The sequence below is a fragment of the Mustela erminea genome, chromosome 2, assembly GCF_009829155.1.
Source record: "Mustela erminea isolate mMusErm1 chromosome 2, mMusErm1.Pri, whole genome shotgun sequence".
Classification (NCBI taxonomy): domain Eukaryota; kingdom Metazoa; phylum Chordata; class Mammalia; order Carnivora; family Mustelidae; genus Mustela; species Mustela erminea.
The window spans coordinates 42,808,029-42,833,317 of NC_045615.1; the positions used below are offsets into that span (position 1 = coordinate 42,808,029).

The following is a 25,289-nucleotide window of genomic DNA, read 5'->3' on the forward strand; positions in this document are numbered from 1 at the left end:
GTCAAATAATCTTCGACAAAACAGGAAAAAATATAGAGTGGAAAAATGACAGTCTCTTCAATAAATGGTGCTGGGAAAACTGGACAGCTATATGTAGAAGAATGAAACTCGACCATGCTCTTACACCGTACACAAAGATAAACTCAAAATGGTTAAAAGACCTCAACATGAGGCAGGAACCCATCAGAATCCTAGAGGAGAACATAGGCAGTAACCTCTTCGATATCAGTCACAGCAACTTCTTTCAAGATATGTCTCCAAAGGCAAAGGAAACAAAAGCAAAGATGAACTTTTGGGACTTCATCAAGATCAAAAGCTTCTGCACAGCAAAGGAAAGAGTCAACAAAACAAAGAGGCAACCCACAGAATGGGAGAAGATATTTGCAAATGACAGTACAGACAAAAGGTTGATATCCAGGATCTATAAAGAACTCCTCAAACTCAACACACACAAAACAGACAACATATTGAAAATGGGCAGAAGATATGAACAGACACTTCTCCAATGAAGACATAAGAATGGCTATCAGACACATGAAAAAATGGTCATCATCACTAGCCATCAGGGAGATTCAAATTAAAACCACATTGAGATACCACCTTACACCAGTTAGAATGGCCACAATTAGCAAGAAAGGAAACAACATGTGTTGGAGAGGATGTGGAGAAACGGGAACACTCTTACACTGTTGGTGGGAATACAAGTTGGTGCAGCCACTTTGGAGAACAGTGTGGAGATTCCTCAAGAAATTAAAAATAGAGCTTCCATATGACCCTGCAATTGCACTACTGGGTATTTACCCCAAAGATACAGATGTCGTGAAAAGAAGGGCCATCTGTACCCCAATGTTTATAGCAGCAATGGCCATGGTCGCCAAACTGGGGAAAGAACCAAGATGCCCTTCAATGGACGAATGGATAAGGAAGATGTGGTCCATATACACTATGGAGTATTATGCCTCCATCAGAAAGGATGAATACCCAACTTTTGTAGCAACATGGATGGGACTGGAAGAAATTATGCTGAGTGAAATAAGTCAAGCAGAGAGAGTCAATTATCATATGGTTTCACTTATTTGTGGAGCATAACAAATAGCATGGAGGACAAAGGGAGATGGAGAGAAGGGAGTTGAGGGAAATTGGAAGGGGAGGTCAACCATGGGAGACTATGGACTCTGAAAAACAATCTGAGGGTTTTGAAGGGGTGGGGGGTGGGAGGTTGAGGGAACCAGGTGGTGGGTATTAGAGAAGGCATGGATTGCATGGAGCACTGGGTTTGGTGCAAAAACAAAGAATACTTTTACGCTGAAAAGAAATTAAAAAAAAATTAAAAAAAAAGATAAATTCTTAATGGAGTGAAATAAAAATAATACAAAGCCAGGAAGGACCGTTAGTCTCTTACTCCCCTATAAAGATCAGACATGCACAATGTAAAAATGTCAAAAATTAATACACATGAATTCATCATTACAAAATTCTACAGGATCCAAATACAGACCCATCTTATGTGACTACATAATCAAATAGAAAAAGATAACCTGATGTTGATGTTGATGAAAACTGATGTTGATGAAAACTGATAAAGTTTCTTAACTCACTGTTATCTAGAAAACATTTTCTTCTCACTGACTTAGACCTCATAGCCTACTTAATACTCATACACACTGACATGTTTTCCTTAGGTTGAGAAATAAATTACCAACCGCAAGGGTTAAGATGGAGAATAGAGGTCAAGTTGAGGAACTTCCTCCTCAACTATGCTATGCTACTCTCCACAAAATTCATCATCCTTTATATCACCTGAAACTTCTTCCATCAAATTTCATCAGCTCTCTAAGAGGTGAGGCGAATGCCAAAATTGCTGCTTGATTCAGAGATACAAGGAATGGCAACATCTGAAATCACATGCCTGAAATAAATTACTTCCCTCTCAGTGAATCAGTTTGGCACAGTTCTTTGCCCTTGTGGATTTCCTGCAACTCAAGACGATCCACTAGCTGAGGATCATCACCAGGGCAGGTCAGAGGAGTTTTGTAAGACTAAGTAAGTTTTAGCGATTCCTCAGGGATCAGACGTAACCAAGAGGACTGTAAAAATAGGAGGTCATTAGGAGAGGTGATGTCAGTCATGGTCATATGCCCAGGGAAAGAGCAATGGCAATATAATGGGGGCCACAAAGTAGAAAAGCAGAGCCTTGACTGGGTATGGCTGTGAGTTTTAAGTCCTTGAAAGAAAAGAGAATGAAACTGGGTAAGAAAAGAATTGGAATCATCAAGGAAAAAGTCCCTAACTACACAACACTGAAATCACAAAGGAAGGCAGAACCAAGTTAGAGTAATATACATAGGATCAGATTTGATAACTGTGAAAACAGAATTTTCATGATGAACTGCTAGAGGGCACAGACATGCTTATCCTAAAACTAAATTACCTGAAGGCATTCAATCTGGGAAAGAAAACTGTTCTCAAAGTTTTCTTTCATGACACAGTTGATGTCCTCTTTAACAAGCAGTATGCACTTCCTTTTAAAGATGATTCATGAGCAGGCCTAGCTTTCTCATAGTAAACTCCTAATTGCCTCTTGCTGCTTTGAAGTACTTGTGTTTGCGGAAGGTCATTTGATATTAATTAAAACTTCAAGACTGATTAAACTGGTTAATTTTGTAGCAGATTTGGTTAGCACCTTTTTCTGAAGGATGCTGATAAATGATAAATGAATTAATCTATGGGCAGCATGAAAGAGCTAACATGTCTCTCTAAATAGTAAATACTTGATTTACAGAAAATGATTGCCTCAGGGGTGGAGAGGTTGTTCTGACTCCACCTCTCAGTCACCCTGGCTGAACCAGGGCGAATACATACCACATCTAGACTGGGGACTACATGTATGGGATTAATGCCTCATGAAGATGTGCAAACCAGTGACCTGTCTCTGAGTTTAACTTCAGATTACAGGAATTAAACTGCTTAAATATTTTTTAATTGCAAAGACAACCATCAGGAACAACTTAATTGTAATCCAATTATTCTCAAGCTAATTTTAAGGTACCAAATATTTTAGATTTCTCTCAAAGCTTTCAATCACATAATATTAGTTTTTCTTTTACAAACATTTCACTAGGTAGAGTTCCCTAAATGAAAAGACAGGCTAAGACAGAAAAATGTGATGAAAGTTATACATATTTTCCTAAGCAATTAGATGAAGTATCCTTATAATGTACTCTTTTACTTTCTTAAATGTTCAAATTCATATCTTTACATAAATATATTAAAATCATTCAAAATAAAGCTTTGGTTTTTATAAAACCAATAAAGATTGGTTTTAAAGTAGAAGAAAACATCGCTGGTATGTTCAAAAGACAAGTCAATGCACAGACTGATTTTCTGTAACTTGCAACATCATATTTTTGGTATTATCTTGCCTAGAAGATAATGGTGGGTTTTGTTCTCAAGTCAATATACTTGGGGGCAACTTAACTGCTCTGACTTCTCAGTTTCCTAAACTTAATTTTTGTCTTTATCCTCCTACCCTATCTACTGTTCTTCTTCTTAAAATAATTTCAGAGTTATCACTATTCAATGCCTTAAGACTCTTTGATGGAAACACTAATGCAATATTAAAACTGTTCATGGCTTGATTTTCTCATATACATGGAGAATGGTTACTAACTAGAAGTACAAAGTCTCATTGACAAAGTCAAAAACTTTCAAGGTGTGAGTCTGCTTGAGATTTTCTTTGCTTTTCCACTCAGGTGTGCCCTATCAAAAAATAAATAAATGAATAATATAAAATTAAATAAAATTAAATTAAAAAAAAAAAAAAAAAAAAAAGAAGTGCCTGGGTAGCTTAGTCAGTTTGGCATTCGACTCTTGGTTTTGGCTTAGGTCGTGATCTCAGGGTTATGAGATCAAGCTCCCTGACTGGCTCCACACTGGGCATGGAGCCTGCTTGGGATTCTCCCTCTGCTTCTCCCCTCACTCTAAAATTTAAAAAAAATTTTTAAAAACCTTCTAGGTGTGATATAAACTTACGTATTTCTTCCACAACTTGTGGGTCACATTCCTTGTATTCTTCTACTTCTGCCTTTAGCTGTTCCCTTTGGTCTCGAAGTGAAGAAAGCTCTTTTGCTAGCATGGTTCGCTCTTCCTGCATTCAACATAGTTTTATGTAAATTAAGACAAACAAAATGCCATTGTAAGGTTATACATTTTATAAACATTTCATTTTATTTCTCAAAACTAATGTGCACTAGGCTTTTGGACAGTATTATACAGACACATACCTATATTCACAGTATAAGAACAAACTCAACTGACATTTTTCTCTGATATCTCAAGCATCTTTCATATATTTTGACTGGATGAATGGGAATTAATATGTAGAATCAACCAGTCATAAATAGACGATTATCATATCACTGATTATCAAATGTTTGGAAAAGATACTGCCTCTTGGGTAGGTTCATAAGATTGTGTCAATATAAGTAATATTTTATGGCAACATCATCATTATACAATTTTCCTTAAAAGTGTGACAGACAATTTTTCGACCTTTAAGGATGATTAGCCTTTAAAAATATTTAAAGATATCAGAAATAAGAAATTATTGCCTCCTATCATTTTCCTTTAAAGGTAAACCACAATAAAGCTTTTAAAACAACAGGATCCAATAAACACATTTGAAATTTCTAGCCATAGTTCTCACTAACAGGTGGAAGTCACCGTGCCACAGTTTTCAATTCATATGTGTGAACGGTTATGACACAAACTTACAGGATAAGCCTGAAGCAAAGCCAAGCAGAGTTCAAGATGCCTTGATGGAACTTATTTAAGGTTCCTTGCTAGCTTATATTTGGTACTTGTATTTTTTGCCTTTTGCCTTTAACTGTTCTCTTTTGTTCCAAAGTGAAGAAAGGCTCCTTTGCTAGCGTTTGTACAAGGGAATGCAGAGCATTGTACGGAGAAGCATGGGCTGAAGCAGCAGAGTCCAACAGAACTCTACAATGATAGAAATGTTCTAGGTCTGTGTTCTCCAATGCAGGAAACATTAGCCACATGGACCTCCTGAGTATATGATATATGGCTATTGTTACTGAAAAACTGAACTTAATTGCATTTATTTCTAATTCAAATGTAAATAGCCACATATGATTACAGTGTATATTGTATTAACATAATTCAGAAGAGATTTAAAAATAATTACAATATAAGATGGCTATTTGCCATCCACACCCAAAATTATACATGCTCCACTATGAAAATTGAGCAAAATGGTGAAGAATCTGTGTGAAGGCAATAACTCTCTAGACACTCTGAACTAGGTAGGAGACACCTCAGACTGTTACTAGCACTGAGATCTGTGCCACATTACTTTAATTTTTTGTGCCTTTAGTTACTTGAATTAAAAATGGAGATAGTAATAGTGGGTACCTCCTTGCACTATTGGCAGGATTCAATGAATATAAAACGCACTGGGATATACTTGCCTGGCTCACAGTAAGCAGATTATGTATGTTAGCTATTTCTCCTTCATTGACAGCAGCATCATCATGACCATGAATAATGCCTAGTAAATGATGGCTAGATGTTTCTGAAAGATCCTGATTGGTGTGCTCAGGATGAACACGAGAGTTCATCTTTCTCTGGAGCCTTTCTAAACTGTTGTACTCGTCCAAGCCCTGCAGCATCCATAAGGATTTTTCCCAGGTGCAATGGAGCCAGGGGACTGGGTAACACTCAACAGACAACTTTTGGGCATGGATATTAGTTGAAGGTGCATCTATAATTTATGGCCAACGTTAAGGAAGAAAAAAAGGATCAAATAAAGAAAGGGTATTTGCTACGGTCCGTTAAAGATAACAGCTTCAGGTTATGCCCAGAACTTACCTTTCCTTAAAAATTCTTCAAAAATTACCACTCTCTAATTCTTATCTGTGACTGCTGATTATTCACATAAAAGAAGGTATGTGAAATTATTTTGAAAAGCCACGATAAGCCTGTGGTGTATTCTTTTCTACATTGTGACTGTTTTTGAGTCTTTCACAATTAAGTGTTACAAATAGAGGCCTAGATGGAATGTTTAGTGGTGCATTTAGATCTTTAACATTTTTTCAGGTCATAAATCCATACTGGAGATTAATGAGGAAATTAGAATGTAAAGTGATTTTTAAAAACCCCTAACATAACACTTCAGAGAACATTATACTTTGTGAAATAAAATAATGTCAATATTCACTTAAATAATTTAGAAATGTTACAAAGCCCCAAAGATAATAAATTCATAGTTTTCAATTTGTTCTATGCCAAAGACTTAAAAAGCATGACTCTTAAAATTTTACATAAACATTTATAAAGGGCTTACTTTGTGCCAGGTCCTCTTCTGAGTGCTTTGCAAATATTTGCTAGTTTAATCCACACAGTAACCTAATGAGGTAGATTTTATCTCCTATTTTACGGCTGGGATAATTAAGAACAGAGAATTTAGGAGACTTTCAAACCCAGGCTGTCTAGCTCCAGGGTTTATGCTTCTATGCTATGCTGCCATACACAATATAGTACAATAATAAAAAATAAACCTAGATTACAATTAGTGAATCCTACCAGGTCCTTTGTTCATGTCCTTTGCTGTACTCATCTCTCTTCTGGTAGAAATGGTACACTCCTCACAGGAAGCTCTAAATTCTTACTCTTCTTTTTTTTTTTTTTTTCTTAAGATTTTATTTATTTATTTGACAGAGAGAGAGAGAGAGAGAGAGAGATCACAAGTAGACAGAGAGGCAGGCAGAGAGAGAGGGGGAAGCAGGCTCCCCACTGAGCAGAGAGCCCGATGTGGGACTCGATCCCAGGACCCCGAGATCATGACCCGAGTCGAAGGCAGAGGCTTAACCCACTGATCCACCCAGGCGCCAGTTACTCTTCTATTTAGAATTGACACTATTAAAGACTCTAAAGATAAACTTACTGTTTCATGTCGGCCAATTTTAGCTTTCTCAATGCTTTTCTGTAGATTTGTGTGCTTCTGGTTTCCCTCAGATACCTGGAAAATTAAAATAAAATGGCTTTCTAAGATAAACTTGCTTAACATGAAGTTTATGAGTCAAGAAGTCAAAATGAGATTTTGACTTTTTAGCCCAAGGCAGTGTAACAAACAAGTGAAGACTACAATGGGAACTAACTTGACTTGTAACAAACAAGTCAAGACTACAATGGAAACTAACTTCCCTAATTTGAAGAAAACCAAGTACCATGAATCAATAGGGCAGAATGGAAAAAAAAAGTTCAAAAACGTTTCCTCTCATCCCATCAGATTTATCTGCTGCAATCTTTATTTATTTACCTGCAATCTTTATCAAGTCCCCTAGTTCCATGCCAAGTAACTTGAGGTATATTATGTAGTTAGAAATTGAATTTGAAAACTAAAAAGAAATGTTTTATATGAAATCTTTCTTCAAATTTCATTTCAGTTCTGCCTAAGTCTTTTGAAAACATCTTAGACTGTTTCTTATGGGCTTGTAGTATTATGGCCTGTTTCACTAACACAGAGTTAAAAATAATACATCACTTATTATTCTTAAATCAGGTACATTATGAGGAATTACATACATGATATACTAAATTCTTAAAGAAGAAAAAAATATATGAGCCTGTTGCTGATTTTAGGCATGTTTTACATACTTTAAAAGTGATCAGTTCAAGTACTGTACTAAGCCTAGAAAGTAGTAAATTTTATGTAGAAATGGATCAAATAAAACCAGCATAAAGAGACCATAAATATAGGATATTCATTAGCATGTGGCTGAGCCCACACCAAATAGGACTGGTTAATTTCAGAACATCAGTTCCCCTGCTTTTCAATTTTATTAATCTCACCTGGACCCATGACTAGATAAATAACCACAGGATTTTCCCAGTATTAAATTCTCCACCACATCTTTTGCTAGTTGGAAATTTCAGACTCATATGATTGGGTAAGAACCTCCTTAAAATATAATTTACTTCTTCCTCACTCTTGAGTTACAAACATTTGGAAAATAATAATTGGATGAATGATTTCTCTAAGTTGATTATAAGAAGCTGACCTTTTATAATATGACCTAGTTATATGTATAGGGTAAATAATACTATGTGTCATAGATTAAAAAATCACAAACAATATCTTCAAAAAGTTAGCTTTACCCTGGATTTAGGAAATCTTCCATTACTCAATTTGCATAAAGGAAACGCCGTCAACTTTCCTTTAATTGTTCTCTAGTCACTGATTCTAATCCATACCATGAACAAGATCCATCTGTGATGCCAAGAAGACAACACCACCAAACCAGTTATACCTCTTCTGAGGGTAACTACCTTCCTAATAATTAAAAAAAAAAAAAATCTGCTATACATTTAGGAGTCCAAATAAAGCTTTAAAGTCCTAAATTTAACAAGGAGATCTGGTTCTTTAAAACAACAGTTCTCATTTATAAAATGACACCATGTTTAAAACTATTAAACATATTAAACATATTAAAACATGTTTTAATAATCTGTCCTGCAGGACTCACCTGAAATAATTAATAAATTCACGTGATTTTTTTTTAAGATTTTGTTTATTTATTTGACAGAGATCACAAATAGGCAGAGAGAGGCAGGCAGAGAGAGAGGGGAGCAAGCAGCTTCCCTGCTGAGCAGAGAGCCCATGTGGGGCTCGATCCCAGGACCCTGAGATCATGACCTGAGCCGAAAGCAAAAGCTTAACCCACTGAGCCACCCAGGCACCCCTTCATGTGACATTTAAATTCAGGAATAGAGAATCATCCAGTGAAAAAAATACATTAACCTATTAGCATAACATATTTCCATTAAAAGTGTTCTTAAAATATTCTGATAGGTAGATGTTATCCAGGTAGTTAATAATTACAAAAATAAGCCAATAATTAATGGATATATATCTTAGTTATATTAATGAAGTGTCTTCCAGGTACTGTATGTCTGCTTATAATTATTTATAACTCAAAAACATTTGAAAGAGAGCTAATTCAGTAATTCCTTAACTCTGAAAATATTATCTGCTTTAAATGTGATCTCACGGTTTGTCATTTTAAGTATGTCAGTAATGGAGGAGAGACAAACTTAGATGATGTTATCAAATGAGAAGCTTCTGCTAACCCTCCTAAGTACTGAAGCAACTTGGTTCAGTTCCATAGTGAAGGATTCTTGGTGCTCTGTTCTTAAAATCTCAGCTACCAGAAACAGTGAAACCAACTCTTGCAAGGTAGCCCTGGCTAACAGCTTTTCATCTACACATCTCTTAGAAGCAATACCACTAGAGTTCTTCTTCTTTTTTTTTTTTAATATTTTATTTATTTATTTGAGAGGTAGAGAGCAACAATGAAAGAGAGAGAGCATGAGAGGAGAGGTCAGCGGGAGAGGCAGACTTCCTGCTGAGCAGGGAGCCCGATGTGGGACTCGAATCCAGGACTCCAGGATCATGACCTAAGCTGAAGGCAGTCGCTTAACCAACTGAGCCACCCAGGTGCCCCACCACTAGAGTTCTTAACAGGTACCTGGAATTCAACCAAACCCAGGCTTTCAAGGGATAAACACTGAGATTTGTAGCCACTGTGCAGATATTATCTAAACCAGTCCTCAAACTTTAGCATATATCAGAATCACCTAAGGACTTGTTAAAACACAGGTTCCTGGGCTACACCTTCCAGTTTCTGAACAGTATTCTGGAGTAGAACCTAGTAATCCGTATTCTAATGTGCTCACAGGTGATGGGTGATGCCGATGCTTTGCATTCGTGGGCACCACGATTTTGAGAACTACTGACCTTAACAAAAACCTGTTTTGTTACAATAACGAACCCAACTACAAATACACAAGATATTAGTATATGGGAGAATATTTTCTAGTTCAGCAAAAATGAATTACTGCTAAGTACTGTAGCCTGAACTAGAAACAAACAAAATATTTAAGTAATTCTCCCACTAAAAGAAATATAAAAGTTTGCATTTACAAATAGAGAAAAACAAGTGATGTTTGGTTTGTCCAGAACGTTATTTACCATAAAATTCCTTTGAAGAACTTTCTATATACATTTTCATGAATAAAAAAAGAGCCAACTATATACTATACCAAACCCATTTCCAACCCTCACTAAATAATTTGGTAAAACCCAGTGATTCAGAACAATAGCAACAAAAAAATGACATAATTAGCAAGAAGAGGATTTCATCTCTAGATTTGAGGATCTGATACAATGCCTCTCTTTAATGCTTTCCAGACCACCTATACAGACACTCAGGGTTAAGAAACATAATGCCAATGTTTTCTAAAGGGCTAATTCACTGCCTGGAGGAACTGCCTGTTCATAACAGAAAGACTGATTCAAGCTGTCTGCACTGGAATTCTCATTTGCTCCTTTTAAGAAATAAAAAAATTTCAAAGCACTGCAGAGGAATATAGAAGTTCTCATAGGTGGGAAAGAATGTCAGGCAACAGGAATGTGGAAAAGAGGTAACAGCAAGAGAAACCAGATGAGTCTACTGCTTTATCAAAATTCACATACAGTTATGTAGGGAAAAATAAGTTCTATGTCTTGTTCCTCCTTAAAAAAAAAAAGCAGTATCATTTATTTTGGTATTTTATATATTTAAAAAATCTTGTTAGAGTATCTACAACTTTAAAATTCACTTTTAAAGGTGATATTTCATTTAGGCATCAATCATAAGGAAACTATGGATAGTAAAGACATTTATATATAATGAAAATTGCCTTATAAATTGCCTTTATATATAAAAAATATAGCCTTTATATATATAAAAATTGCCTCTCTATATATGTAAGTTCCCTTTATATATATAAAGATGAAATTGCCACAATAGAGAAATCTTAAATCAATATTTCATGGTATGAATGTGTCACGATTATGTAGCTAAAGGAAATGTTATGGAAAAATTTTTAATGACACTCTGAAAATAGAATAGAGTTTTTAAAAAGGTGGAAACAAAACCATCAATACATTTCAGAGTCTATGACAAAAACAACTGCAATAAAATGCACAAAATTTTAAAAATGATTACCTCTGTATCGTGGAACATAATTTCAAACTTTCTATATAATAAGCAAACATCATTATTACTTAAAAATTTTTCCCATTATAAGCAATATTTGAATATCTCAAGAAATGAGTAATTTTTATTTTATTTAATTTATTTTTATTTTTATTTTTATTTTTTTAAAGATTTTATTTATTTATTTGACAGAGAGAGAGATCACAAGGAGGCAGAGAGGCAGGCAGAGAGAGAGGAGGAAGCAGGCTCCCTGCTGAGCAGAGAGCCCGATGTGGGACTCGATCCCAGGACCTGAGATCATGACCCGAGCCGAAGGCAGCGGCTTAACCCACTGAGCCACCCAGGCGCCCAGTAATTTTTATTTTAAAAGACTCAAACAGTGCAGAAGAATTTAAACAAAGTGTCTTTTTACTCCCACTTTTGCACCATCCCCAGAATCCCCTCTTTACAGGGGCATCCTGTAAAGTCTAAAGGGCATCCTTCTTTTCCCATTCCTCTGCTTTATTTTCAGATACAGGTCAATATAAAGAATATCTCAAACACATACAGGTTTATCTTTCGTTATGTTCTGTAACTTGTTATTTTTATCGAAACTTCCACGTCAACATACATACATAGGTCTACTTAATTTTTTAAAAATCTTATTTATTTATTTATTTATTTGAGAGAGAGTGAAGGCATGCACAAGCAGGGGGTAGAGGGTGGGTGGGGCAGAGGGACAAGCAGAACCCCCGCTGAACACAGAGCCCAATGAGGGGTTCCATCCCAGGACCCCAAGATCATGACCCCTTCCAAAGTCAGACGCTTAACCAACTGAGCTGCCCAGGCACCCTAGTTTTTTTGTTTTTTTTTTTAAGATTTATTTTAGAGACAGCGTGTGCACACAAGTGGCAGGGGTGGAGGGGCAGCAGAGGGAGAAAGAGAGACTCTCAAACCAAGTACCCACTGAATGCAGATCCTGACTCAGGGCCCAATCCTTCCACCCTAAGATCATGACCTGAGCTGAAATCCAGAGTCAAATGCTTAACTGACTGCGCCACCCTAGTGTTCCTAATTTTTTTTTTTTAATAGATTTTATCAGAGTACTTCTAGGTGCTGGATGGAAGGCACAGAGAGTTTTCCAAGTAACCTCTGCCCCCACAGACACAAGTACCAGATTCATTTTCATTTTCAAATGAAACCCCCCTTTTCAACCCCCGCCCCCAAAGTGATCCACTGAACCTACTTTGACACATTATTATCACCCAAAGTCCATGTACATTAAGGTTCACTTTTTGTGTTGTACATGCTATGGTTGTGACAGATGCATAATGGTATGTATTCATCGGTATGGTACATACAGAGTATTTTGCCCTTAACATCTTCTGTGCTCTGCCTATTTATCCCTGACTCCTGCCAAGCTCTGGCAACCAATGATCCTTTTCACGTCTATATAGTTTTGTCTTTCCAGAATGCCATATAGTTGGATTCACATATTATGTAATCTTTTTAGACAGGCTTCTTTCATTCAGTATGAATTTAATTTAGTATGAATGCATAAATATGCACTTATGCTCATCCATGTCTCTTCATGTCTTGATACCTCATTTCTTTAAATCACTGAATAACAGTGCATTGTCTGAATGTACCATAGCTTATTTATGCATTTACCTACTGAATGACACCGTGGTCACTTTTGAATTTAGGCAGTTATGAATAAAGCTACTATAAAATTGACATGCACATGAGTTTTCCACTCATTTGGGTTAATCTCAAAGAGTACAACTGTTGGATCATAAAAGTCTGTTCAGTTTTATAATCAGCTGCCAAATTCTCCTTCAAAGTGGCTGTACCACTTTGCATTCCTAAGAGCCATGAATGAGAATTCCTATTGTTCCACATCCTCACTAGTAGTTGGTGGTAGGTTCTTTCTTTCTCTAGTGTCTACATACTATTACTTTATTATTCTCTTGTCAATAGCTATTTTATTAATGTCTCATTTTCCATTATGGCAAGGCTCCAACACTCCCACCATTTGACATAAACCTCTGTGCACATGTGCAAGTCTTTCTCTGAGGTATAGTATAAGCAAAATTGCTGGCTCAAGACACAAACATGTAACTTTCTGTTAGCACTTTTTATTGTGGAAAATTCACATTCAACTTAAACATCTTAACCATTTTAAGTGTATAATTCAGCAGTAGAAGTACATTCACAATGTTGAGCAATCATCACCGTTACCCATGTTCAGAATTTTTCATCACCCCAAACAGAAACCTTATACCCATTAAAGAATAACTCTCCATTCTCTTTTCCATACAGCCCTTTGTGATCTCACTTTACCTTCTGTCTCTGTGAATTTGCCCATTCTAAGTACATCATTTAAGTGGATCATGTAATTTTTGTCCTTTTGTGTCTGACTTATTTCACTTAGCAAAATGTATTCAAGTTTCATCCATGCTGAAACACATGTCAGAATTCCATTCCTTTTTAAGGCTGAATAATATTTCATTTTATGTATGTATCACATTTTGTTTATCCATTCATCTGTTGATGGACATTTGGATTATTTCCACCTTTTGGCTATTGAGAATAATGCTGCTATGGACACTGGCATACAAGTATCTGAGTCCCTTCCTTGCTTTCAGTTCTTTTGGGCATGTGCTTCAGAGCGGTATTGCTGGATTATATGGTTAACTCCAAGCTTTAATTTTTGAGAAAATATTAGACTGTTTTCCGCAATAGCTTCACCATTTTACATTCCCACCAGCAGTGCACAAGGTTTCAGTTTCTTCAACATTTGTTATCTATAATTTTTTCTTACATAACATATGTGAAGTAAGTGTTTAACTTTGAATTTAGTCATTTTGCCCTTCACTGGTAGTATATAACAAGCTTACTCCCTGCAGATTTCCCCAAAGTGGTTACTGGTAGTTTAAAAGATTGATAATCTGATGCCTGAAAATGATATTCCATTATTGTTTTAATTGCATGTCTTTGATTATCAAGATTTAGCATCTTTTCATCTATCTACTGATCATATGTATTTTTTCAATGACTTAATACCCTTTGACCATTATTTTATTGCATTGTTTACCCTTTTTTGGGGGAAAAGATTTTATTTATTTATTTGATAGAGGGTGAGAGAGAGAGCATAAGCAAGGGGAGTGGGAGAGGGAGAAGCAGACTCCCTGCTGGGCAGGGAGACAGATACGGGGCTCAAACCCAGCACCCCGGGATCATGACCTGAGCCAAAGGCAGATGCTTAACTGATTGAGCCACGCAGGCACCCCAGTTTATCCTTTGCTTAAATATTTTTAGAAACTGTGACAGATGGTAATCACTTGGTTATATATGTTTGACTTTTAATGTCTTTCAATGTACAAGTTTTAATTTTTTTGGGCAAATCATCTATCTTTTGGCTTTCAGATACCGTGTCTTGCACAGAAAAGCCTCTCAATCTAATACTGCACAAATAGTTTCCTTCTATTATTTGTATTCTTTTGATCTTTCACTTTGTAAAAGGCCTCTGGTTTATTTTGGAAATGATGTGAGCCAGGGTTCTAAATTCAATTCATTTTGATGGATGTCCAATTATCCCTAAAACTCATTTACTAGTCTGTCCTTTCTCTACTGAATTGATAAAGATGTATAGAATCTTTGTCATAAACTAAACAAGCATGCATAACCCTGTTTACAGTTTCTCTTCACTGCTCTACTTATGTTTGTCTATTCTTACACAAGTAGCAAGTTTTAATTACTATGGCAATATATATATATTTTTAAAGATTATTTATTTATTTACTTGTCAGAGAAAGAGAGAGAGAGAGCACAAGCAGAGGGATGGGCAGAGCCAGAGGGAGAAGCAGACTTCCTGCTAAGCCAAGAGCCTGACAGGCTCTATCCCAGGACCATAGGATCATGACCTGAGCCGAAGGCAGACACTTAACTGACTGAGCCATCCAGGCATCCGTCACCTCACTGTTCTTTAATACTTTCTTGTTTCTTCCTACAATTTCTCTACCACATGAACTTGAGTATCATCCATAATAATCTAATGGGATTTTGATTACCACATTAGCTATATAGACATAAATTGACATTTTTGCAGTTTTCTCATTTGTGAATTTATTGCTCCATTTTTTAAAGACCCTTTCACGTCCTTCAGTAGAGTTTTGTAGTTTTCTTCATGTATGTCTTGACCATTACTTTTTAGATTTTAATATTGTTTTGGGTGCTACTGAGGGAAGCCAATGATCCCTTGCCTAAGTCTATCACTGTATGGAATGTTCTTTGTAACAGTAGTTGATCTCAAGTGTTACTGAATCTGAATAAAGTCAGTCTTTTTTTAATGGTTATGGGAAAAAACTCTCTCCTGCCATATGGATTGTAAACTCCAAGGCTACAAGGAAGCAAACAGCCCAGATCACTATTGGCAGCCATTTCACAACAGTCTAGAAAGCCAACTTTAGGACGTATCACACAAAAGGCAAAGCTAATATAAATGCAAAGAAACAGAGTCACAATCTTGATTAAACAATGCCTAAAGTATGCTCTACTTTTGAAAAAATTTAATTTAAATGCGTCACTAAGTCAATTCTACCTTTATCATTCATGCCAAGTAAATTTAAGTGTTCTGCCATTACCACAGTAAACATCTTAACTATTACAACAGATAAAGCTTTAATAATAGTCTATTTCATTTACTACTGGCTAGCAATGAATGCTGTGAATTATTTTTGAAGATAACAGATTTAAAACATTCTTATTCCTCTATATTGGGTTATAGAACTAAGTCTCAAAGAATAAGAGTGGGTGGAATAAAGTGACATATGCCAGGAAGGTTCTTCATTCAATAAGCTTTTATAAAGGGCCCACTATATACAGTTTTAATAATATGAGCTTGAATCTTTTCACTAAATTGATACAGTAACGAATAACTCAAGGCATGTAGTGAGCACTGACTGTTGAGTATTTTTGAATTTTTTCCTTATGCAATAAGATAGTTGCTCATTAAAAAACAACAACAACAACACTCTGTGAAGCTAGCAAATCAGTACTCCACTTAAAAGGGAGATCACATTTCCAGCAATCCAAACTGTGCAGCTCACTAAATAACCTGGAAATGAGAAAAGTATACCAGAAATCTTAAATAACGGACTTAGGAACTAACAATGAGGATCCCATTAAGAAAGCAACACAGGGGCTCCTGGGTGGTTCAGTGGGTTAAAGCCTCTGCCTTCGGCTCAGGTCACGATCCCAGGGTCCTGGGATCAAGCCCCGCATCAGGCTCTCTGCTCAGCGGGGAGCCTGCTTCCTCCTCTCTCTCTGCCTGCCTCTCTGCCTACTTGTGATCTCTGTGTCAAATAAATAAAAAAAAAAATCTTAAAAAAAAAAAAGAAAAGAAAGCAACATAAAGGGAAAATGAAGCCACTTGATAAGTGCATACTTGAGAACCCAAGGAACTCAAACTCACACACAATATACCTGCTGAAGATGAGATCACGACAATCAAAATTACAATGTGAGGAAATGAACTATGAGTCAGAGGAGTGCACAACAAACAGGAAATAAGCATTCTTTCAATTAGGAGTATTAGGAGTATGTATGTTCAATAAGACTAAGTAATAAGAAGAGAAATTGAAAACTAAAGAAATTGCAAGAAGGAAAAAGCAAGAAGATTCGGAAATGAACTACTTGAAGCTGAACTATCTGAAAATGAACTATTTTTGATTTCTAGGAAGTGATAAAAAATTAAAAAGTAGTTAAAAAATGTGGAAGATAAAAACAAGTCCAACAGAAGCCTTATATAGTGTAGTGAAAACAGACTTAGAAGTTGTAACTACAGTCAGAATCCAATTAAAAGTCCCTCAGATATTTTGAAAGCCAAAAACATGAAAAATCCAACTGACGAAGTGAAGCAAGTTAGATACAAAATTACAGAGAATTAGACTCTTCAGACATGAGAACTGGGTTCTAATACGATAAAGTCAGAGATAGGTGGTATGCAGCAGAGGTTACTGTCTACCAACATCCTCTCTTCCTTGTAAGAGGACCCCAGTGAATAGTGAAAATAAATGCAAATTAGTACATCTGTCAGTGGGGTGAGCAAGAATATCTCCTAGATAGGAAACCTCTATTAAGAAACTAATCTGTTTGAGAAGGAAACCCAAAATCCACTTGGAAGGGGAAGCCTAAAATTATTTGGAATAGACATACTTGTTTCTTCAATAGATGAGTTTGTTTGTTTGTTTCTTTCTTTTTTTTTTTTTTTTGATCAAGGAGAGACTTAGAATTAGGTATAGAGATTTGGGGGTGCCTGGGTGGTTCTGTCATTAAGTGTCCGCCTTCAGCTTGGGTCATGATCCCAGGGTCCTGTGTTCGAGCCCCACATCAGGCTCTCTGCTTAGTGGGAATCCTGTTTCTTCCTCTCCCACTCCCCCTGCTTGTGTTCCCTCTCTGTCTCTCTCTCTCTCTGTCAAATGAATAAATCTTTAAAAAAAAATAAAGATGAGATTTGTATTAATGTTTTTGTATTAAAAAAACCTCTACGCATATTTTGCACTGTACTCATGGGGTAAAGTCATAAAAGCAACTTAATTCTGCCCCCAAATGCCATTTTAAAAACAGCTCAATTTGGGAAGTACTTCTCTGCCACTGGATGAGGAGGTAGGAGTCCATGACTTCCCTGATGACTCTTACTATCTACAGTGATTTTAAGTTGTGAAGCAAAGCCTTGAATCGGAAATTACACTAACAAAATAATACTTTCAATCTTGATTTAAAGGTAAGATTTCCCTTTTCAGCCACAGCTGGCTGGCAGTGGGTCTTTTGCTAGAAGAAGGACAATGTCCTCCTCTCTTTCCTAGACTAGAGTTTCTGTTCTCCCTCCAGTCCACTGCCTGGAGAAGGGGAAAGAAAAAAGGTAAAGGTATAGAAAATAGCACAGACTAGGTCCTGTTGCTAAGATGTCTCAGTGCTCTCTGGGCTTGACAGATGTTTAAGCTAAACTCTTGCAAAGCTACACTCCTGGGTTCTTTGTAAGCTTCCCCTTTGCGTCCTCCTAATCATAATCCCCACAATGCAGAAGGTACATTCCTCTGAGGGCTACACAATAGTCCACTGGCTCACCGTCTCCCTTCTCTAGCTTGCCCCTCATTCTCTGCCAGTCTGCTTTTTCAGAAGTTTGTTCCACACAGACTTTATGCTAGGTTCTATAGTGCTCTGTGGGTGGAATTGAATGTAGCTCCAGTGCCTCTTGCTCTCTCACTTTTGACTATGGCTCACATGTTGCCCATGGAGACACTTATACCCAACACACTCCAGGATTGCTGGCCAATTCCTTACTTTCATGTAATAATTGACAGAATCAAACAATACATAGATGGTAAAATCAGCAAAATTATTTTTACATAAGGAATTGGCTATTTTCGTACAGTCTTTCAAGAGCACTGGGAAATAATATGCCCAAATTTTACTCTCACCATTTCTGAATACTTACAAGAATTAAGATTGTCCACTATTAAAATTGTTAATAAAAATATTGCTGAAATGTTATTTAGAATGTTTTTGATCCAATAACTTACTCAGTTTCTTTAAGTGATTTAGTTTCATTAGAAGCTACCAATCTAAAATACAACAAATTACTTGCTAAGAAGCATCAGTTAAAGAGTTTAAGCTCAAAGTACTATTTAATTTAAATACAGACTTTAAATGTAAAACTTCAAATTTCTATTTAAGTCATGTTAAAGATTTACTTTTTTTTTTTTTTTTAAAGATTTTATTTATTTATTTGACAGAGAGAGAGACAGTGAAAGAGGGAACACAAGCAGGGGGAGTGGGAGAAGCAGGATTCCTACCAAGCAGAGAGCCTGATGTGGGGCTTATCCCAGGACCCCGGGATCATAACCTGACCCGAAGGCAGATGCTTAACAGACTGAGCCACCCAGGCGCCCCAGTCATGTTATAATAAACTCCACATTAAATTTACAAAGCCAAAGAACAAGTCATAAAGAGACAACAGTGTTGTTGAGAAAGTGATTAGAGGACCTGATCATAAAAGGCTTTCATCTTTTCAAGAAAATAAAGTCCATTCTTCTTTTTCTACTTCTGCCTCTTATGGTAGAAAGTTTCACAAGAACTTGGATTTCAAGGGATTAAAAAGGTAACCTAATACTTTCTCTTCCATAGCCAAAATAGCTTTAGCAGAATAAAGGGAACCCAACACATTCAGATGGTGAACTAAAGAGTCAAGAATAGTCAACCAAACTAAGATTTACAGCAAGTTTAAGTGTTAGAAATTATTGAAAGGTGAGATAGATGTAAGTTTTAAAAATATAATAATTAGGGGTGCCTGGGTAGCTCAGTTGGTTGAGTGTTGAATTCTTGGTTTCAGCTGAGATTATGATCTCAGGGTCCTTGGATCGAGTCCCATGTCAGGTTATGTGCTCAGTGTGGAGTCTGCTTGAGATTCTCTCCCACTGACCACCTCCATCCCCTGCTTTTGCACTCGCTCACTCTCTTTCTAATAAATAAATAAAATCTTAAAAAAAAAAAGGTAATAATTAACAAAATTTAAAATTGAGGTTGTTTTGCATCTAATCTAAACCAACACTTACAATAAATACAAATACTAGGGAGCGTGACCAAAGCCCTATATTTGAATCTGATGAAATACAGGCCTGGAAGTTTGAATCACACCTTTGGTCAAGTAAGAAACATACTTAAACAAAAAACACCTAACTAACAGGGCCATTCTGGTGAAACTTCTAAATAGATAAAGCAGCCACAGACATTATAAATATTGAAACATTAAAATGTATAAAATATTGATGTTTTTATGGGTAAAGCAAGTCAAACTAATTGAAATTTTAGGGCTATCCCAAGAAATTAATACATATATATTCTATCTTGACACTGCCACCACCTGGTGGCATGATATCAAAATTGTAGGCGCAGTTTTTTTGTGGAGTCAATCTCTTCCAGGTTGGCTGATTTGGGGAGAAGATAGTTATGAATGAAGAATGGAGGTCACAAACCTGTAACTCACATGAAGCACAGAAGAGTACAGAGAATTCTATAGCTCTAGAGTCAGGCTTTTCAAACATCCAGCATCTAGCTCCAATAACAAAGGAAAATAATTCCTGAAGAAAAGTTTAAAAAGCCTAGTCCAAAACTACCTACTACTAAAGAAAATATAAATAAATATAAAAGAGAAATCATGAGTCTTATCAAAAATCTCTGAATTCTGAGGAAAAAGTCATGCAAGTTTGACAGCTGTAATATTACCCATTGTAATTATTAGATTCTTTACCAACAAAAATAACTTAGTTTATATACTCCATCCACTCTGAATTTTTTAGTCACTCAAACTCATCAAACATATATTTATTCTTGATTATCTGAGACGAGGAGAATACGAACATTCAATGTAAAAGACATGACTTCTAAGTGCATATAGATATAATTTTGCAGACCCTGTTAGTTGCCTCTTTTTTGCCGCTGCCTTCGGCTCGGGTCATGATCTCAGGGTCCTGGGATCGAGTCCCGCATCGGGCTCTCTGCTCAGCAGGGAGCCTGCTTCCTCCTCTCTCTCTCTCTCTCTGCCTGTCTCTCTGCCTACTTGTGATCTCTCTCTGTCAAATAAATAAATAAAAAATCATAAAAAAAAAAGAGATTTTATTTATTTATTTGATACAGAGAGACAGTGAGAGAGGGAACACAAGCTGCGGGAGTGTGAGAGGGACAAGCAGGCTTCCCTCTGAGTAGGGAGCCCAATGTGGGACTGGAACCCAGGACCCTGGGATCATGACCTGAGCCAAAGGCAGATGCTTAACTAACTGAGCCGCCCAGGTGCCCCTGTTAGTTGCTTCTCTACAGCCCTTCTCTGTAAACAGAACTCCAGCTTTGTTCAGATTGGGGTACTAGTATGCTCAGAGAGAAATGCATCCCCTCCCAGTCCCTGAGGATGAATTATGATGGCTTACCCTTCCAACATGAGCATGTGACTCAAAGCTGACCGAGGAACATAAAGAAAAGCCTAGTTGGGAAAGGGGGCATTCTGGGATTTTTTTCCTGGAAAAAAAAAGAGATGTACAAGAAGCAAATCCATCTTTCTTTCTTTCAGCTTTGAACCCTGTCACAGAAGACATATTAGCTGCAGTAGCTACCTGCATCCAAAAAGGGAAAGCCAAAAAATGGCAGAGAAGCTAGTGATCAATCTGCAGTTAGAGTAACCAATCCTGACAGCCCATCTCCAAACTTCTTATATAAGAACCCCTACTATTTAACCCAATTTGGATCTACTTTCCCGTTATTTGTGGCTGAAAATATCCTGATTCATGTTTATAAAAAAACCCATAATGTTGGGCAGCATTTCCCAATGGAACATTAATCCCTCGTGACAATGGGTCAATTAAGGGGTGCTTGGGTGGCTCAGTCAGTTAAGCATGACTTTGGCTCATATCATGATCTGAGGGTCCTGGAACTGAGCCCCATGTCAGGCTCCCTGCTTTGTGGAGAGTCGGCTTGTCCCTCTTCCTTGGCCTCTCTCATGGTCATGCTCTCTCTCTCAAATAACTAAATAATCTTTTAAAAAAAAAAGGGTCAAGTAAGATTCACAATGCATATGCCAGCATATTATAGGATCTGAGAACTCAAATAAACTAGTTTATCTTTATTAATCCAGGATCCTCCAATACTTTTCGTTATAGAACTTTCCTTTTAACTAACACCTATTATACATCCATTCCAAAGAATTACTTTGGGTAATGATGAGCTAGTGTCCCGCAAATCATAACTCAGGTAAAGTGGTAAAACAAAGTATGGTAAAAAGTGGTAAAAATAAAGTGTGGAGTTTAAAATTCATGCTTAATCATACATATACATGATATTTCTGAGGCTAAATCTTCCCCATGATAAACTACTATAATCATGATTACATAGTGGAAATCATCTTTACTGCTATATGTTGTAGACTGAAAGACAAAGAAAACCTATAGGCCAAGAAGGAAGGCTCCTAGACCAAGAACACAGTATTAGGGACTGAAACTGAACAGAGCTGTATTGATTTATGCTTTCATTCAACATTTATTATATCTCTTCCTGTCTCAATAATTGCATTAAATGCTAGGGAGAAAGCATGATTAAGATATCTCTGCCCTCAAAGAACGTCTGCTGTGGAAATAAGGCACATAAAGACTTCACTCTATAAAAGGAATATATATAAGATGGTCAAAGCACAAATAAGTTCTAAACTATTGAGGAGGAGGGGATAATACTCAGAAAAGATTCTTAAGGTGGGTCCTAATGGATATATGTCTCTGGTTGCTGTGCAGGTCGGAGTCTGTTAGTTGCACTAGTAAAAAAAGCCAGCCAGGCACAGCATGTAAAAACACAAAGATATAAAATGAGTAGCACTTAGGAAGCTATAAACAATTCAGTATAACTGGTCTGTAGGGCTAGCAAAGGGGTAACAGCAGGCTATTAGGCTGGCTAGTGGCGGGAACTAGATTACAGAGAGCCTTAAGCCAGTCTGAGGAATCTGGACTTTATTATTCAAGAGTGAGAGAAATCTAAAGGACGTTAAAGATAACAACTATAGCAGATAGGAGAAAGTGAAGACTGGAGACAGAGAGACTGGTGAAGAAAATAATTCCAAGATTTTGGGCCAGAGATAATGAAAATCTAAGCCCAAACAGTGGCAATGGGGCTGGAGACAAAGAGAGACATTTGAGAGATACCACTGTAGAATCAGCTGAGGTTTTAGCATGAGCTGGATAACTACTAAGTTTGGGTATCTAAGAGGACAGTAGTTCCAGGGTCTAGGAGATACAAAAGCAAGTTTGGGTAATGAACTGAGCTGTGAACGTATGACTGTGATTTGCCTGTCAGTCATTCAAGGAGAGAGGTCTAGTCAGTAGCTGAACACACAAGTGTGGAGCTCAAAGCAGAGGTATAGGCAGGAGATAAAAACTGGGAAATAAGAGGTATGCGGGTGGCAATGGAAGTCACAGGAGTAGACAAGATTTCCCAAGAATGCTCAGAGCACGAAGGGAGAGGGACTGAGGAGAGAATGCTGTGGGCCAGCCTAGGGATCCCTAGTTTGTCAAGGAAGTTGCTTGAATTTGAGTTATTTTTCCCTATTTCAAAAATCTTCACAGAAAGCCTGTATCCTAAGACAAAAGCCACCTAGGCTAAAGTCCCATGAATGGTAGTCTTAAATGATAGTTCTTCAAAAATGAGACTCGGGTAAAAAGAATATGCAAACTCTTCCTTACAATTAGGGAGACTGAAATACTATTTTAAAGCTTAGATTTATATCAGCTAAATATGTTAGCACTAGTTATTTCACATCAGTTTTGTAGAGCTCTTACTGGTGTCACTTAGATCTCTGGTTGAAAAAATGAAAAAAAAATGGAATAGGAATGAAATAATAGTCATGAATCTAAAATAGGGCCTTGATAATAATTTGTAAAACACCAGACTAAGATTATTACAGGAATGAAAATAGGGCAAGTACAAGAAACACTAAACTAACTAAAGGTAACTGACAACAATTGGTAATGGATTACATAAAAGGTAAATAGAACCAAAATTAATCTTCCAATGTGAAGGCACCAGAATTATGGAAGTGACAGACGCCAGGATGATCTCCATTTTCTATATTCTTAGACATGCTCAGTTAAAAATTGAAGTCTGTAAAGAATTTGAAGTTTCTTTTAGAGCTACAGATTTTACTCAGATATTGGTTATACAGATTAAAACTGTAGTCTAAGGGAATAAGTGTGGAGGAGAAAACATTCTTTAGAATCAATCTTGAAGGACATGAGAGAGAAGAGAAGAAAACATCAATAAATGATAATAGAGTAGTACTCCCTGCTTATCTGCAGGGGATACAGACCCCTAGTGGACGCCTAAAACTTCAGGTGGTACTGAACCCTGCATATACTGTTTTTCCCTATACATAGATACCTGTGATAAAGCTTAATTAATACATTAGGCACAAAAAGAGATTAACAACAACAGCAACAATAAAACAATTACAATATGTTATAATAAAAGTTACGTGAATGTGATCACTACCCCTCTCAAAATGTCTTATGGCACCAATACTCACTCTTCTTTTTGTGATGAAGTGAGATGAGAAAACATCTGAGTGATGAGATGATGTGATGTGAAGGACACAGACACCGTGACATGGCGTTAGGCTGCTGTGAGCCCCGTGACCACACGTCAGAAAGAGGTTCCTCAGCTTCCGGATACCACGGAGAGCAAAACTGCTGACAAGGGGGGGACCACCATGGAATGGCCAGAGAACTTTTAATTATCAAGAGTAAGGAGCTCTACAAGGCAGCCAACCTTGTCAGAACTAGTAGAAGGAAGAAATTATGAAGAGAGAGCAAACCAGCAGAAAGGCACTGAAAGCATTAAGTACTGGCACCAGAAGCAGTGAAATCCAGGAGAAAAAACTGAGGCAGTAGTATAATGAATTAAGAGTTTGCTCCCTCTCTGCTACTATGGAATAGTACCTGATCATTTATTTCTCTTTGGCTGAACATGTTAACATGCAATTCATTTATGGTCTAGTTTCCTTCTGAATCAAAATATGAATTTGCAAGGACATGGTTAGCATGGTGTTACAGGACCGAGCAAGAGCACCAACACTTTTTGAAGGACTGAATGGCTCCCCACTTCTTATGGTAAAGGCTTTCCAATTGGGTAGATGGCTTCCCACTGTCTGGCCATTGTCCCCCTTAACTCCCTAAGGTCCTATCAGTCCATTTCAGTCATTCTACTCTAGTCACACTGGCCTCTTTCATGTTTTGTAAATTTAATGTGTTCATAAGGCCTTTGCACCTGCTGTTTTCGTTGTCTAGATAGGTCTCTCTCTCTGGATTTTCCTCCCCAAGATATCATAGGTTAACTCCCTCTCCTTCCAACTCTGCTTTCTCAGTAAGGTCTACTCTGACCACTTGATTTTTAAATCTGCACCCTGCCCCCCAACTCTAGCACTACTCTTTTTTTTTCATATACCCATCACCTATTCATATAATACACAGTCTGCATGTAATTATGGTAACTATGTTTATTGTTTGATATCTGTCTCCCTCTACTAGAAAATGAGCTCCACAAAGGCAGGAATCTTTATCTGTTTTACTCACCGACACATGTCCCAAGAGCCCAAAATAGTGCCTGGCGCAGAGCTGAAGCTCAATAAATACTTCTTAGATGAATGAACAAATGAATCATGGG

At 37.0% G+C, this 25,289-nt stretch overlaps 1 protein-coding gene across 4 annotated transcripts in view; it reads right to left on the reverse strand.

Annotated features, from left to right (window-relative positions):
• Positions 1–25,289, reverse strand: part of MND1 (meiotic nuclear divisions 1) — a 73,458-nt gene that overhangs the window by 17,380 nt on the left and 30,789 nt on the right. For all 4 annotated transcript variants that reach the window (XM_032332762.1, XM_032332761.1, XM_032332759.1 and 1 more), the window contains exons 5-6: positions 6,962–7,036; positions 4,033–4,147 (exon numbers count right to left, since the gene is read on the reverse strand). In XM_032332762.1, the coding sequence (XP_032188653.1) occupies positions 4,033–4,147; positions 6,962–7,036 (190 nt within the window). The remainder of the gene's footprint in view (positions 1–4,032; positions 4,148–6,961; positions 7,037–25,289) is intronic.